Raw genomic sequence first — 17,045 nt, 5'->3', positions numbered from 1 at the left:
CTGAGAGCTGCCTGATTCAGAGTCCTTCTGATGCAGCCACCAGCTCAAAGGTAATTCGAGCAAGCTGAAAGGTCACCAAATCCTCTCCTCTTCCCACTCCAGCTGCAAACTAGCAGTAGTCCCTGTGCTGAATTTAAGGCCTCATGAACCAGATGAAAGGAACCAACACAGGCCTCAGGGTGTTTCCTTCCCACAAACCACCTAAGGAGCACGCTGGGTTTGGGAGCGATTCCCCTACTCAGTATCAGTCTTGCATACCAGCAGGAAGATTAATTTCCTATTTGTTTTATGCTCTGCTTCTAGGCAAAAGCCAGAAAACCCTTCCAGCCTTGTAAATCTAGTTTCAAACATCCCAGAATTATCACTGAGACCCAGATACTGACAAGTACATTTGTAGTATTAATGATGTGAAATTCAGGTGCAGTAACATAACAAGTAAAAATAAAACACCTTTTAAAACCAGCAGTAGTTGAACACAACACCGCACTTATCCAGCACAATACTTGAGAAAAACCCTCAAGAACTTCAAAGAAAGCAAATTATGTGTTGTAAGTATTGTTATAAGATTATTTTAACCACATGGATTAGTGAGCCAGGTTTTAGCTAGAAATTGTCTCAGATTCTGACTAGTTGCTTCGCTTTATTGCAACCAGAAGCCATGGTGAAGGAGCTGAAGGCAGCAGCAGCTGATGCATCGTTAGCTCTTGCCAAGCTGTCACTGCAACAGGGGAGTGAAGTCAAATGCAGCAACTGCACTGAACACTGCAAACACTGCTAACTCGCGCTGAGGGTCCGTGCTTTTTCACCTAGTTTCTATTTATTAAAGCTATAAGCACCAAACACTCTGTCCTGGGCAACCCTGTTACAAAAAGGGAAAGGTAGTGCTGCAAGGCAGCAGGCATAGCCCCAGGGCCATCAGTGGGAAAGTGCTGTGTACACAGGTGATGCTATTGAGCAAGGGAAGGATTCAGCCCTGGCTGAAGAAACAGTTCTCCTTCCCACACTCACTGCTTCCTCACTCACCTGGAGCATCCAATAAACACAGAGATAAAGGGGAAGTGGAACAAGGTATTGTAGAAACAAAGGCATGCTCTAACATCCAAATCCACTTTGATCACATCCAGCTCCCTACTTTGTTTGCTCTGCTGATATTCTACAGATTGCTTTTACCAGCTTGAAAGCTGAAAAAATAGCAAGTTATAGACAGTAACATCAGGGAACAAAGCTTGACATTCTCTCCCTGCAAACAGCAGAAACCTAATTCCAAGCTGTCAACACACCACGCCACCAGGAAACACAAACAGCCTGAATTTTGAACTGGATACTCACAGAAGGGTTGCAGCCCACAGGCTGTGCAAGCTGGGCCCTTGCTGCTGCAGTTTCCCTCCATAGACAGACCCTCTTGCAGCTTAAGAGCAGCCTTTCAGCTTCTCAGAGTACGAAGGGAGCGCAGAAAGGTGGGAAACAAGGCCAGTGACAAGCATCTCAACCTCTCCATGGCTCATGACACCCATCTAAAGCAAGGAAAAGGGAAAATGGCTATACCTCTATGTCAGTTTAAGGGTCTGTCTAACAGGTGTTAGTGGTTTCAGCTTGGCACATCACAGGACAAACACCTTCGGGGTAGCTAACACCCAAGTTGGCAGGGCAGCCAGAAACCAAACAGGCTGTGGAGAATGAACCACTTCATCAGCACCAAAAATGGTCTCTTTCCACTGATCACCATCACCTGCACCAGGCAACCTAGGTGGGCAAGTTACTGTGGAAGCTGTTGTTGCTGTCTGCAGCACGGATAATAAAATTTAAGTGCATTAGCCTGCCAATCTAGCCATTTCCAGATGACATGTATGTACTTCAGGACCAGCACAATACACCTGGCACAGACAGCAAGCAGCATGGCAAACAGAGGGAATCCACCTTCTCACATGACTTTTTGGATGTAGCTGACAAGCTGATACAAAGGGAAAATTTAATCAAAACGATTAATTCAACATCAAAAACTTAATGGATGTTCTCCCTGAGATCAAGACCTAGATGTTTTAAACACTGCCTAAGTGAAGTCCCAGTCAACAGAACAGGACAGATTCTCTCACCCGACAACAGGGCAGCTAAGAGCAACAGAAGCAGAATTTCCCAGATATATTTTTTTTACTGTTCAGGGTTACGGTTGTTCAATTTTGTCTGTAAAACGGTGTAACTTACCCAAAATTCATGAGTTTAAAAGAAATACAAAACGCTGATACAAATTTACGCACAGTCCTAGGTGACATACAATGAAACTCTTTACAAAATAAAACTAGAACCTGTAAGAGCAAGGGCAGGTACGCTTTTCTAGACAGGGGCCCACAAGGCGATGCGAGGCCTCTGCACCCCATTCCCCCCGCGGGGCTCCCTCCCTGTCCTCCACACAGACTTCCCAACACGGGATCCCCCAAAATCGGATCCTGCGTGTCTGTGGCAGCTGCCAGCTCCCTCTGGCGAGCCAGGCCCGCCGCTCCCCGCCGCTCCCCGCCGCTCCCCGCCGCTCCCCGCCGCTCCCCGCCGCTCCCCGCCGCTCCCCGCCGCTCCCCGCCGCTCCCCGCCGCTCCCCGCCGCTCCCCGCCGCTCCCCGCCGCTCCCCGCCCGCAGCGGCGCGGCCAACGGGGCTCCCGCCGTTCCCGCCCCCAGCAGCCCCGCCGGCCCGAGGCGCATGCGCGGGGCGCCGCCGCGCAGCGACAAAATGGCGGCGTCCGCGCTGGGCTGGGCGCTGCGGGCCGCTCGGCAGGTCAGCGCGGCTCCCTCCCGCCCCTGTTCCCCTCAGGGCCCGGCCAAGGCGCTGTGGGAGCGGGTAGGGCCCGGCGGGGCTTGTTAGACTGCGGGCGGCGGCGGCTGGCCGCGGCCTGGGCCCCGCGGCAGCGCAGACCGGGCCTGAGCCGCTGGGGTGTAATGGGGGCGGGGGTGTCACCAGTGTGTCCCCTGTCGCACGTTGCTCGCAGCCGTGCGGGAGCTGAACTGCATCGCACAGAACCTTCAGGGGAAGCAGCTGCTTTGCAAGAATGTAATTTGAAAAAGTCTGACAGGAGAGGGAAAAAAAAAAAAAAGATACACTTTAGGAAATAACTCATACTTGACCTGGGCAAACGGTATGTGCAACAGGTGGGTGTTATAAATTTAGGTTTTTTTTAATTAGGTTCTTCCCTTGCCCCGCACGTGGCAAGTGCGGAGCTACTACGTGGACTGGAGGATGCTGCGGGACGTCAAGAGAAGGAAGCTGGCGTACGAGTACGCGGACGAGCGGCTGCGGATCAACGCCATCCGGAAGAACACCATCCTGCCCAAGGAGCTGCAGGTAGCGGTGGCCGTGCCCCGGCCAGGGCAGCGCATGGGCCCGCACCGGCCTCACTGCCGTCGTGTGCCCTGGGCTGCAGCGGCCGCCATACGGAGCCGAGCAGCTGTGCCAGGTCATGAATGATGGCGTTTCCCTAACGCATAAGCACGTACATTGCACGGTTACCACTGGCACCCAGGTGCCTTCAGAGCCTCTGCCTTTTGGGGGTGTTTAGAACAGTGTATCCACCTGACTAGAGCTTGTGTATGTTGGGTTGTGGGTTTTTTTAAACCAGTGCTTCTCCTGTAAGCAGTATATGTAACGCTACATATGGTGAATCTCATTTTTTTTTTCCTGTCACAGCTCTTACTAACATACATTCGGAAAGCTGTTTTCTTTATTTCTGATACTATGGGATGTTACATATTTTGTAGTTTCCTAAGTAAACTTTACTTTTTTTTTTGTACTTAAAAACCTGGAAGCCTGATCCAGCCAAAACCAATTTGTTCAAAAGAAATACTTAATTTTACTCCTTCCCTGAGCTTCAAGCATGTAAAAAGATGCATCAAATGTGGCAGTTAGATCTGTTCTTAAAAAAGCAGTTATTTGATGGCCTGCTCCCAGTCTTCCTTACTAAGCATTAAAAACATTTGCAAGTATCAGAAATATTTCTCTGTGATGTTGATCTGGCCACGCCCAGTTGTGGCAAGATCTTTTCACATTTAAACATCCTGATAAAGTGTATGAATCTGCGTTCTATATTAACTGTAATTAATTGTATTAATTGCAAGTCTAGTCTGTTGGGTGTCCTTAGAGAGCAACAGCAAAACATGACCTTCTCCTCCTCCTCTCCCTCCCCCCCCACCCCCCCCCCCCCCACCCCCCAAAAAAAAAAACCAACCCAACCCACCACACCAAACAAAAACCACAAAACCAAAAAAACAAACACAAAAATGGCAGCTGGCTTTGCTTTTAGTATTCCTCAGCTGCTTTTGTAATCTTTTGAAGTCACTAAGTCATAGGAGCAGTTAAAATGAAGAAAAAGACTCTAGGAAAGTAACTTTTTTTTTTCTCCTCTACAAAATGTTATTTGGCTCTGAATTTAATGTCTTAAAGAGTTTTTGAAAGCATAGGCTACTTTCTGAATAAAATCCTGGGAATTAAATGGGTCAAAAAAAAATACTGTTTGGCTGTACTAGACAGTGTATAGGTAGAGCTATATACACTGTACAAAACCAGTAACTGAAATACGCTCTGAAGACAGAAAGTCCTACTGACCTTCCTGTTAGTGAAGTCGAAAGTCATATTCCTGCTTTCTTGATGATGTCTTTCACTGAAGGCGAACATCACTTTAGAAGACAGCCTTATACTATTACTGTTTACGTAGGCCGGCCTCAGTCTTTCCTTATACCTGCAAATGACTTCCTACCATGACTGAACACGGGATTCATCGAGCCCTTGTGTCTTTCAGAAAATAGCACATTAGGAACGCTGCAGTTAGGGATGCTTCCCTAGCCTCAAGCAGCTTCCTTTTGGCTGCGTTTCGTTGTTGGGCTCGCTTGTTCTGACATTTCAGTTGCTGCTACCTGGTGCTTCCTGAAAACTGTTAAGCTGTCTTGTACACAGAAGGACCTTTCTTAAGGCTTTTTATTAGAACAGAGATGCTTTGACTTGTTCTCCTCTGGCTGTAATGCCTTCTGAATTAGGCTATGTGATATCCCATTTACTGACATCAAACCACATTACCGGCGAAGGCAGTTGATAAGGGACAATATATTTACATTCAGCTTATCTTAAAGGACTAGCCCACCCTGCAACAAGAAAGCCAAGTGGATTTTGTCTAACTGTAACTACTGGTTTGAGGTGGTTCAGTCTGTAGTAAGGTTAAATTTTGGACCTCTTAAAGAGCTAGCCCACCCTGCAACAAGGACAAACTATCATTACTGGCATGAGGTTGTTTAGTCTGTGTAATAAGGTTAACTCGGGGGTCTCGGTGTGGATCATTTTACGTTCACTGTTAGGATGCCTAGAAAGGGTCAAGTGAGGAAGATGGGCCATAAGCCGCCTCAGAATCCTGGGGAACAGGATAAACATTGTGCTGTGGTCTTCTCTTTTAGGAAGTGGCTGATAAAGAAATTGCTAACTTGCCCCGGGACAGCTGCCCTGTGAGGATCCAAAACAGGTGTGTCCTGACATCCCGCCCCCGGGGGGTGAAGCGTCGTTGGAGGCTCAGCAGAATCGTTTTCCGCCATTTTGCTGACCATGCTCAGATGTCGGGGATACAGAGGGCTATGTGGTAGATCACTGCATGGATGTACATTCAGGCAGAAAACACAGAATACACTCCGTTGGTGTATTTGAGTAATTAAAGCAAGACTGACCTGTCTACGAGTCCAGCATCAATATCAAACTAATAAAAGGAACAATGACAAGCCATGCTGATTCATTAAACTCACTGGAGTGCAAGTGGCATCAGCTGACAAAAGCAGCATAACTGTACTAAACTGGTCTGTATGAGAGGCAGTTTTATTTTGAGAAAAAGAAGTCACTACCTGATGGCTGGAGAAATAAACAGGTTTGTGATATGGGCAACATTAGAAATAAAGACATACAGCACAAGGCTCATTTAAATGGCTCATTTAAACAGGTTTTTTTGCTACCGTACGGTAAGTTCACCATGGTAATTTGGGTAAAAGCATAAATGAAACTGTACAACAGGGTAAAGGGGTATTCTGCCACAAACAGGCGTGAGCACAAACTGAAAATATAACATGGCCTCAAGTTTAGATTCTGTCACTTTGCAAACTTAGTACACATGTATTAACAAGCAGACAAAGTGGATAAAAGGACCTATTAGAAACTACAGTGTGCTACTATTTGTCTACTGTTTGTAGTACAGCACTTGGTCCAATGCTTTAATAACAAAGTAGCAAGTAAGTCCTAGTCCAGACCATAAGAGAATAATGGCTTCCTTAATTTGTACAGTAACATCAAACACATCTGTCCTTGGGAGACACATGAGAAGGAAGCAGGAAAGAGTAACAAGAAGCTTGCTGCTAAGCTCATGTTTGCCCTGTACTCTTCTTCAAAGCAGGGTAATAAAGGGGTAATGGCTACTTTGCCCCCCTCCCCCACCTCAGAGACACCCCAAGGAGGTCACAGCATAGGCACTAAAGAGCTGTTTTCATTTTCAAAATTCATACCAGGTTAAACAGCCAGTAATTAACTTCTGAGAATAATTAAATTTTAATACCATAGAATTAACATCATACTGTTTCTGCTCAACTATCAAGTGCTTGAATAGTGGTTCTACTTTCTTCAGCATTTCTCCCTTTGTGACATGCTTTACAGTTCAACATACTTTCCCACATCTAACCAAAAAACCACAGCCCGTGTAGTGAGCATGACATTAGCCCCAGCAACCAGCCGGTACAGCTCTCCCTTGCAGCAGAGGCCCTGACCCATCCTAGTTCAGGGTTCCTTTTCCTTTACATTCTGTTCTCTGTTTCACAGCACTCTCCACTCATCTGAGATGCTTTTTCAAGGAGGGGTAAGGATATACCTATCCTCCACTCTTCAGGAAATGGTGAAGCACTTGACTGAAGGAAATGCTTTATAAGCTATATTTTATTTAAATATTTTCTCCAACCTGAAATGGAAAATGACTGTCTTGGAAGCCTGGAAGAAGGTTGTGTAAACAATGATCTTTGCAGCACAGCGTGTCTCACATGGAAGATCAGTGTTAAGGCGGCCCTTAGAGTACTTTCAAATATCCATTGGTATGTCCCCTTTGGATTGCTTTTCTCTGCTTTCAACCCAGGCCTTGTTGATGGTGCGCTTCATTTCATCATCCCCTTCTGCATACATCTTTTTTAAAAGGTTCATAAGCCCTTCACTAGGATCTGAGGTGTCGTAGGCAGCCTTCCTGCAAAACGGATACATAGGAGAAAAGAGAGTATATTCAACAATTCTGTGAAAAAAACTTTTTTTTTTTTTTTTTTTTGAAACGTCCTGGTTAACAGTGAGGATTCTGCTTTGGCAAAGGCTTCAGACCCTGGCAGTCTCACTCAGCTTCCAAGGAGCGAGAAGTAAGTGCAAGTTGAACAGTACACCCAGAGCTGCCCCCCACTAAAGATGATGGGAAGCATTCTGCAGTAAACATGACCCAGGAAGCACCACCCAAAGTTAATTTTAGAATGCAGAAGTGGAATATAGCAGTCACAGAAAGTGCCAGTATCTGTCCATGATGTTATGTGACAAGTGAATAAAAATAGAAAAAGAACCACACTGAGCTCTTCGAAGTGACCACATTCACAACTCAAAAGGTATTTTTCTGCTTCCCATTCTTCTGATTATTTCCAGAGGTTAATCGAGTCAGTTTTAGCACCTTGCCTTTCAAAGCAATTTTCTTAACAGCTGACAATCGGTGCCACCCAGATGGTAAGCACCTGGGTACGACATGCCCCATATTACCAGACTATACATAATGTCCTCTCTGGCAAAATTGCCTCTCTCTAGCCTGTTTTCTAAAACCCCCTAGGTAGTTACTAATGCAGCTGCAAGCTATCTGCAAAACAGGTAGACTGAAGTAGATTAGGAGAGAGAACAAGTTCCCCAAGCTCGGGGCTAAGCACCAGCCTCACAGACACAAGCACTCAGAAGCTGAGGTATGTTTCCCAATTTACTCATTTGCCATACTGTAAATCCTCAACACTGAGTAAGGCAGCAATACTGATCACAGCAGGCTGGGCAGCATGCAGGGCTTCTCTGCAGAAGATACAGGTTTCACAAAATGACCCGGTCCCTCCAGCAACCTGCATGAGTAGTCAAGTCACCTTCTCTTAATCTCCAGTCATCTCATTTGAGAGGGGAAGGTAGTTCTGCTCTAAATGCAGGTATGGTTAGTTAAGACTAATAAGTTTTAGCAAACCACCCTATAAAACACAATATGAATAGTTGTTGGCAGGTGTAACTTTTGAGAGGGTGAGTTTTTCCATGCTTCAACGTGAGCTTATGCATTCTGGATAAACACATGTGTACAGTAAAATAAAATTATTACAAGATATACTACTTTTATATATATTTAATCTCTTGTCCCCAGGTGTTTCCTGCTGTAATTCACCACCCTTATATATCCAGTGTCTAAGCTGCTTGCAGGATTGCTGCCAAGCTCTTGAAGTGATACAAATTAGCTTGAGACCTTATATAATGATCTAGGTAAACAAAGACCTGTGTTGCCAAAAGGACCCTGGGATTTTTGCACAGGCGCTTCACACACAGGTGACTACAACATTTATTTTACCAGCACAGCTGCAGGGAATGTATTTCTTTTAATAAAGTCAACTTCACTAGAGACATTCTTGCAAGGAGTGCAGCCATCAAAATATAAATATATAAATGAATCTTTAACTGGCTGATTACCTTTAGCACTCTCACTACAGGTCTCATCTATCCTTTTTCCTACGATGCAGCCTCGATCACAGCAATAACACACCAGAACAGTGGCAAACAGCTACTCAAAGTGTTATCTCCTCCATTGCCAGTCCTACTAGTACCAAAAAAAATCTCAGCCTAATGATTCTCAAACATCTTAAGGGCTTGTCCCCCACAAGAGTGACTCTCAGTTTGACCGTGCAGTCAGTATCGTACTGACCGGCTCTCCTGGCAGTCCTAAAGCAGTCTGTAGGACAAGAAATGGAATACGAGATGAAGGGTTGAAGAGACACTTACTCTTTCTCTTTGCTTTCTTTCTCCACTTGAGTGAGACATTCCCATTTTTCCTCCCGCTTCTTCCTACACATCACAAGGACCATGTCTGTCTTTATCTGTATGGTGAACAGCAAGGTGTGAATTTAGAATGCTTCATAAAGGGATGCCAGTCACAGCCACAATAAGGAACGTAGCTTTGAACATAGACCTGCTCCTTTACTCACAAATTCCCCAAAACATTTATCCTCTTGATCAGTATGTAGCACACAATTTATAGTACGTACACAGCTTCAGGATACAAAGTATCAACCTCGTTGTGGACAATTTAGGTGGCATAATTAATATAATACCAGTACAGAACTGTAGTACCAATACAGAAGAGCTTATGGGGCTGCAGAAACGCCATTTAGTGATTCTCAGGATGCTAGAAGTACCCAGGACTGTCTGGTGAAGGGTGGCTATACTTACTAGACTTCTCCAAGAACACAAAGGTAGAGGCTCTTGCAATTTATTTCTTCAAGAATAAGAAACTAGTTTTAGGGCATTGCTAAATCTTTCAAGCTCCAAGCAAAGCCTGTTTAATTGCAACGCTGACCTAAATTTTGCAAAAAAACTCCTGTGCGCCACGGCACACAAGAGTCTGCTGGAGCTTTAGCTTAGCCAGTACGTGACCACTGCTCACTTTTACACCATGTTAAAAATTACCAGAGCATCACCCTCATTTACTTCAGTTGTTCTAATTTTACACTGGCCTAGTTTTAAGGCAACTTCAAATTGAACCATCATGTCTTCACATCTGATGTCACTAAGCACAGCACACAAAGCACAGAACGCACACAAGGTATTTTGACACATCCCTAAGCCCAGAAAGGTGCTATGAGTAGCAGAGTAGTGACACTATCAGCAGTAAAATGTTACTAGTGTTCAATTCTGGAGCAACAAACCCTTACAAAGGCAAAAGCACGTTTCAGACTACTTTGGGTATTAAGCCTATTTAAGCTTCCCAAGATTCCAGACTGCTAAGGCTCTTGGAGGTTAAAATTGCAAAGAACTTCTCAGAGGTATTTAAAAGCACAAGGATGCAAATAGATGCTTTGTGGAATTTTCTGCTTATTGATTTCCGAAATCCGGTTGGCGAGCTGTTAAAAAAAGCATATGATATCCAGACATGATCTTTTGAAACAGGAGCCCGTGGATTCCAGAGGATAATTCCACAGTTATGACTGTTACCAATTAGTAAGAATCAAATTCACAGTGAAGAGACTTTACAGACAGAAGGGAGGGACTGAAGGTTAGTACCCAGTTTCCTAACTAGTCAGGCAAAGAACACTGTACTTTGTGAGGGACTGAAACACCTCTAACAAGACAGTGCACGGACCTTCCTAGAGCTGCCTTCCACAGAGATGGGTTTCAGGAGGTTGTTGAAGGTCATGGTGTAGTTCTTCCCATTCAGGTTCTTCACTAGCAGATCAAATGACCTGGAACCAGAAAGTGGAGGGAAGTCATATTTCAATCACTGTAAGACTGTTGTACTTTGCCGCTGAAAACAGTGTTTGAAAGCCCTTTATATAGCATATTTCTTGGGAAAGCTTGTCAACAGGCTTGAATTACTTCCTTCCCAAGGCTCTCAAATCTTCAGTCGGATTTAATACTGAGGACTTCAAAGGACCTATCCAGACTTCAGAACAAGTCAAGAACTTTAGGGTTCTTTCTACCTACACTGGTCTTGAAAAGGTAGATTTACTTCACATACACTTCAGTTCTATCACCATCAAAACCTGGACTAAGACTACATATCCTGTCAAGCACGAGGTACCACAAGCATCTGTAAAATGAAAATACCCTGATACCCTCTAAAGAGGGCTACACTTAATGTGCAAAGTGCTACTGAAAGCTAATACTCCTCAAGTTTAAAAAAAGAAAAAAGGGGGTGGGGAGTAATGGCTGATCCAGAACAGAACTCAACACATCCCTGCATTTCAAACAGTCATCTTCACCCATGTTCTCCCCCTGTGCTGTGGTGGAACAAGGTAAACTCACCTCTCTGTGAAATTCACCTGCACATTCTCAGCTGGAAGCTTCTGGACTCCACTTAAAGAGATGTAAATCTTAATAAACTTATCTGACTGATCCCAACCTGCAAGTAAAAACAAAAACAAGAAAAAAAAAAAAAAGAGAGATTAGAGTTCCAATTTTCCTCCATAAGCTTCATGCATTCCATTCCAACTCCCTCTGCAAAGTTCCCTAGCAATGACGAGGATCTCTCTGCCTTATTGAAACAACCAATCTTCAGAGGGATAAGGGAAAAACAAGAATTATTCAGGCATAACTGGAGAGCAAAAGGAGGTCATCACATGTGGCCCTGTTCCCCAATTCCTGCAAATTCTGAGAAAACACACACATAACCAGCTTCAGGTAAAAGGAGAGCAACACCTTCTGTGCAGGGGGAGTCAGAGGTAGCTGTCTGCTTCTGCTGCAGTTTCCTTGACCCACTTTTTCTCCTGCTCCCTGCACAATGAGTATCTTAAGCAATTCCCTCTCCTTTCACCTACATGGCGAGCAGAGAAGCCAAAGCTCACTTTCACTCCTGCTAAGCACCAGGCAATGGAAAAATACTAGCTGGTCTACCAGGATCATTGGTGCATCCCACCAGTACTATCACACAAACGGAATTAGCACACACCATGGCTGGGGCAGCACAGCAGGCACTGTGAAAGTTGGGTCTCCAGTATGAAATAACCATGTAACAAGGCTTTTCTATAATGCTACGTGTCAACTGTAAATCATACTAGAGCCGCCCTGCCTTCTCTTCAGACAGAGGCTCCAGTAAGCGTTCAGAAAAACAGTCCTACCATAGTTGTTTATTTTCACCGTGTACCCCCCCAGCGACGACTTGTCTTCCTCTACCACATCTTTTGGCTTCGGAGGGGGCTGATTCTTGATTTCTAGCTCTAGCTTGTGTTTCTCCGTCATCAGGACATCACGAAGCCGCTTCCTCGTGGCTTTGGTGAGCAATTCTTTAACCTCTTCCAAATCTTTTTGTAACTGGTTCAGGAATAAAAAGATCACACGCATGTCCCTGACACAGCTCTCTCCAACCAAGACCCACAGCCGAGCTCTCGCACGTTCAGCCTCCCCAGGTGCAGCGGTTCCAGGTCACCGCCAGCACCATCGCTTCCCGCCGCGCCCCGCCCCGCAGCCGCGGCCGCCCGCCCGCCGCGCAGCCCCGGCCCCGTGCGCTCGCCCCTCCACCAGCCCGTGCTGCGCCAGCCCCAAACCCAAGAGCAACCGGGAGGGGGCCGAGCGCAGGACGGCGCCCCCCGCCCCGGGCTGACAGCGCCCCGCGGGCCCCCCCCGGCCCCCCCGCCCCCCGGGCACACAGGCACAGCCGCGGGGCTCACCTCTTCGCGCGCTGCGGCCATGGCGCGTGCGGCGGCTCCCACGGCCCCTCTGGAACCTTCCGGCCTCCCGCCCCGCCCCGCTCACCCGCTGCGCCGGCGCGCGCGCCGAGGAAGTGACGCGCTGGGGTTGCTGCCGCCGCCAGGCGCGCGCGGCGCGAGCTTCGCCCGTTCCGCCGGGTGAGCGGAACTGCTCCTCCCGCCCCCGGCCCCGCCTCACCCGCCGTGTTGCCATGGCGACACGCAGCCGCGCGGCCAGGCCGAGGGGTGGGGCCACGGCCCTTCCCGCCTCCTGGGCGGCTGAGGCGGGCGGGCGGCTGAGGCGGGCGGGCGGCTGAGGCGGGCGGGCGGCTGAGGCGGGCGGGCGGCTGAGGCGGGCGGGCGGCTGAGGCGGGCGGGCGGCTGAGGCGGGCGGGCGGCTGAGGCGGGCGGGCGGCTGAGGCGGGCGGGCGGCTGAGGCGGGCGGGCTCCAGTGCGACCGCGATCGTAACTCTTCTAGAGCAGATTTGTCGTGCCCCTCCCGAGTACTGTCACCTCGGTTGCAGCTGCCCGAGACAAAAACTGTAGCGAGGTGTTTCTCCGCCGTTACCGCGTCAGCGTACTCAACAGCAACGAAGGAGCTTCTGTATCCTCAAGTCCTAGTCGGGCATTAAAATTTCCCAGAGGAAACAAAAAATTAAAAAAACAATCTTTCAGTAAGCAGGTAAATGGAAGAGTCAGCGTTTGCCTCTCTTTAACAATGGAGCCCGAGGCAGGACGCAGCCCCTCAGCGTTTACAAAATAGGTTTCTCTAAAAGAGGATGCCAGTTATAACATCTATTTTACCAAACCAAGGAATACCAGCTCCTTTGCTGATTTGTGGGATTAGGGTTTTTTTTCTGTTCCTCTTCTAAAGGGAACATCAAGGAATTAATTAATCTGTAAAGAGGTGGCTTTTTTTATAGAGGTGTGGAGGGAAGAACAGACTGGATGAAGGTAAATACACAGAAAAGCTGAAGCCAAGGCTTTATGTTCAAGTCTGCATTCCACAAAACAGTTTTAATACGTTGTACTGAACTGTTCTATTATAACCCTCTGGTCCAGTGCTTCAAGATCTGCAACTGAGAAAGGGTCAGGAAAGATCTACATAACTAACTATGAGGTTCTGGTTTAATTTTCATAGGAATGAGCTTCAGCCTGTCTGCCTTCAGGAACAGCATTTGAAGCTGGGCTTGTTGATTTTTATCTGCAAAATACAATATGGTCAACTGGAATGTCCTTCAGTGTGATGGTTATTTAATAGGTTACGGGCAGTCGCTTATTCAGGAATTGCTTCCTTATGATCTTTTTGGTGAGCAACCACTGAGACAAGAAAAAACTGTGCTTTTTTTCTTAGCTACTAGTCTTTACTTTCTTCACTCCCAGTTGCAGTCTTATATTAGGAAGCACTCACAGTTTTAGAATTTAAATTGGTATTGCTTTATAGTTTTAATTTCTGGCTAAAGAAGAAAATGCTTTCACTGCTATATAAATGCACGTATATATGTACAATATAAATGCAAGTATACTATATGTAAGTGACCCTGTAATTTGCCTTTTTTTCCTGGGATTTTTTTAAAACCACCATTTATTTTGTTTCCTTAAATCAGGAGCATTTTGGTGCCCGTGGCACTTCCACTTCAGTGGCAGCTCCTGTGTGGAAGAGTTTCCACTCCTGTAATGCAAAAACAAGTTCCACACAGCTCTCCTTTGCATACAACTGCAGTAGCGCCTGGATGCTGCATCCTCCTCTGGCTGGAGACACAAGAGCCTGACAAAGCCAAGTTTATTCTGTGCATCCCTTTCCATCCCAAGTGGCAGGCCTTCTCCGGGGGCGGGGGGAGAGGGGTGGTTGGGGGTGAGAATCAGAACAGTTCCTGCATCGGGAGGGGGAAAAGGCGCTAGGTTAGAGTTAGCAGGAGTACTGAAACTCAGCAGGAAGATGCTGGTCTAGTCTAGCAGCCAAAGTGCAGTACAGAGTGCTCCTCAGTGCCCATCAGCTGGGGGTCAGGGGGAAGGGAAGGAAGCATCTGAGAGGGCTTTGAAAGGATGTGCTCTCTTTATCTAGCACCATTCCTTCTGCTTCTGTCTGCAGGCATAGATAGCAACTGATGACAAACAGTCTTTGAATAGTGATGTGGAGGTAAATCAATACAAATCGTTAGGTCTGGTAAATTTAATCTTCAGCTTTTCTACTGCTTTGCCTTCATATCTTCTGCTGAAGTGCTGTGCGCTTTTCCAGTTATCTGGGAATAATGGCTGTTCATCTCAATTAAAAAAAAATCCTAGAGCAAATGCTGACACGGAAAAATGGTTTTATAAAGCATTTGAATACTTTTGACTGCTGTAAATTCTGCTCTGTCCTATTCTTGCTCTGTTATGAGTTTTCAGTCTCTTGCTGTTTCCTTCTGCTCCCTGTCTTCCTTCAGGCACGCTGCCTCATGGCTTACCTGCTTATTTCTCTTGTGTACTCCAGGGAAGCATGAAGTCCTTAACAACTCCTGTTGCCTCATTGCTCTATATGAACAACCTTTAAGAAAAGCATATTTACCAGTATATTCTCAGTGCTGGAAACCTCAGATTAGCATTTGGAACAGAGGACCGGGGTGACCTGTTAGCTCTCTAACACAGCATCTGTCAGAGCCGTGCAGAACAGGTTATCCCTTGTGAACCATCAAGTACATTTATCCTAACAAACGGGCTGGAGTTAGCTATGTAGCACACACACGTTTTGGACAGCTGGTTTGCCAAGTCACTGTGTCCTAGTGCAATAGTGCCGCCTGAAAATAACCAGCTGAGTGACCTGTATTGGCAGGCCTGACACAGCAGCTGCTTATTGTTGCAAACAGATTTAAGCTGTTTCTTAAGTAAATGGCTTATGAAAATAAGCACCTTATTCCCATTTTGTTTGCATTTCCATTTATTTTACAAGGTATCGTTCACACAATGATAACAAGGTACCGATCCAAACAATTCTGTAACAATTAAAAAAGTAAACATTTGTTGTGACCATGTACATTGAATTGCACTTTTAATAACAAGCATCACACTTATATTTCCATATTGTACTTTATATAATACGTGGATTTGTTATACAAGTACTGGCAGTACTGAATTGCTCTCAGAAGTCTGGCATTGCTGTTTTTTTTCCTAGCACTCTAGGATTTGTGGACTTGGGACACACCCAGGAAACAAATGCAACTCCAAACCTGGAAAACTTCATTGTAATGGAGTTGGAGCTTTGAGGCTACTCTCTGGTTTTTGTGCTAAAGTGAATCCACCTTGGATGGCAGACACTGAGGGATTTGGATCATGCTCGATTAGACCCTTTTCTGCATTCATGTGCCATGTTCAGAGAAGCCACAGACTCTTCTTCCGTGGGAAAGCAATCGTTCCCAAAGCTTGAGAGAGCGCTCCTGGCACAGCTTTTGAAGGTGGTATCAGCAGTGGTGCAAACCCAGGGATTACTGGAAGCAGGGAATTGGGATTTGGAGAAAAATCTGAGAACATCTGTTCTTGTTTGCATTAGTAGTACCATCCATGTATTATATAAAATACAAAAATAAGGGAAATGGAAAGGAAATTAGTACAGCCCAGTATTCTGGTGGTATCAAATCACAAATGGAATTTATGATACCAAACCCCTTTGATGTATTTATCCCCTTGTGATTCAGTTTCCTATATATTATTCTATATATAAGTTATAGTTTTTCAAAGATACATATATATTCCTTTACAGGTTAAATAAAAGCAAGTCCCACTGAATAAGAAAATAAGAGGAAGTAATGTCCTAATTCTCTACCCATATCTTTTTTTCTTTTTTAGGTAAAAATAGCATGAAATACATTCAGTAGCGAAGCAGTTGGAATCCAGGAGAAGTTGAGAGCCCTGTATTCCTGGAGGATTAACCTGTACGTGTTAAGTCACGATCCGAAATAAATTATGTAGACTTCTGACTTGGGAAAGATAGAATCTTGATCAATGCTGAGTATTATTTATCCAGTTGCAAATTCTTTGAATTTCCCCAACCCCACCTACGGATCAGCCCAGCTTTAAGGGCTGCTGTGATATATACCTAACCAAACTTGAAAGGTCCAAACTTGAGTGCTTCATTGTGTCTCCCCTTAGTAGTATTACCTGGAAGGAGGTAATGGGACAGCTTCCAGTAGGATAGTAGGATAACAAACGGAAAAATAATTTAGTTCAAGCCTTTGTGTTTGCAAGAACCACATGATGCCTGGCGCTGTGTGTACTCACCACCCGGGGTATGTACAGCATTAGATGTGTAGCGCAGCCAGCTGTTTGCACAACAGCCCGTTCTGCAGGGCTCAGCTGCAAGAGAGGCAGGCTGGTCAGCCAGAACAGTCCCTCGGTCTTGAGGGAAAAAGCTCTGCCCTGATCTTCACATTCAGAGAATAACACATACTAAGGTTTTCTCTCTAGCAGTTGGAAGAAAACCAGCATTGTAAGATAAGAGTGTTTCTCTTTTCAATGCCAAAGGTATTTAGGCTTATTAGATTATGCAGAAGTATGCCAATTATCCCTGAGTCTAACAGTGAATCAAAGTAAGAGGTATAGTACAAGTAGTTTCATGGATTTCACTGCAACTGGTT

The 17,045-nt window shown here is 45.8% G+C and overlaps 2 protein-coding genes across 3 annotated transcripts; one reads left to right on the top strand and one right to left on the bottom strand.

Annotated features, from left to right (window-relative positions):
* The first annotated feature begins 2,680 nt into the window (after positions 1-2,680).
* MRPS14 (mitochondrial ribosomal protein S14) lies at positions 2,681-5,741 on the top strand. 2 transcript variants are annotated; one of them, XM_055724943.1, is made up of 3 exons: positions 2,681-2,764; positions 3,170-3,328; positions 5,425-5,741. In XM_055724943.1, exons 1-3 carry the CDS (start codon positions 2,690-2,692, stop codon positions 5,605-5,607), a joined length of 417 nt encoding a protein of 138 aa, XP_055580918.1. In that variant the 5' UTR covers positions 2,681-2,689; the 3' UTR covers positions 5,608-5,741. The 2 variants fall into 2 exon arrangements, with proteins under 2 accessions (XP_055580918.1, XP_055580917.1); XM_055724942.1 differs by having other exon boundaries at positions 2,699-2,827.
* Positions 5,742-5,929: 188 nt separating this feature from the next.
* CACYBP (calcyclin binding protein) lies at positions 5,930-12,571 on the bottom strand. The gene is made up of 6 exons (XM_055724941.1): positions 12,418-12,571; positions 11,869-12,061; positions 11,057-11,153; positions 10,395-10,494; positions 9,038-9,132; positions 5,930-7,232 (listed from the first exon to the last, which is right to left on the bottom strand). Exons 1-6 carry the CDS (start codon positions 12,436-12,438, stop codon positions 7,073-7,075), a joined length of 666 nt encoding a protein of 221 aa, XP_055580916.1. The 5' UTR covers positions 12,439-12,571; the 3' UTR covers positions 5,930-7,072.
* Between the last annotated feature and the right edge of the window lie 4,474 nt (positions 12,572-17,045).

Source organism: Falco cherrug, chromosome 12 (assembly GCF_023634085.1).
Source record: "Falco cherrug isolate bFalChe1 chromosome 12, bFalChe1.pri, whole genome shotgun sequence".
Lineage (NCBI taxonomy): Eukaryota > Metazoa > Chordata > Aves > Falconiformes > Falconidae > Falco > Falco cherrug.
This window is presented reverse-complemented; position numbering and strand designations above follow the sequence as displayed.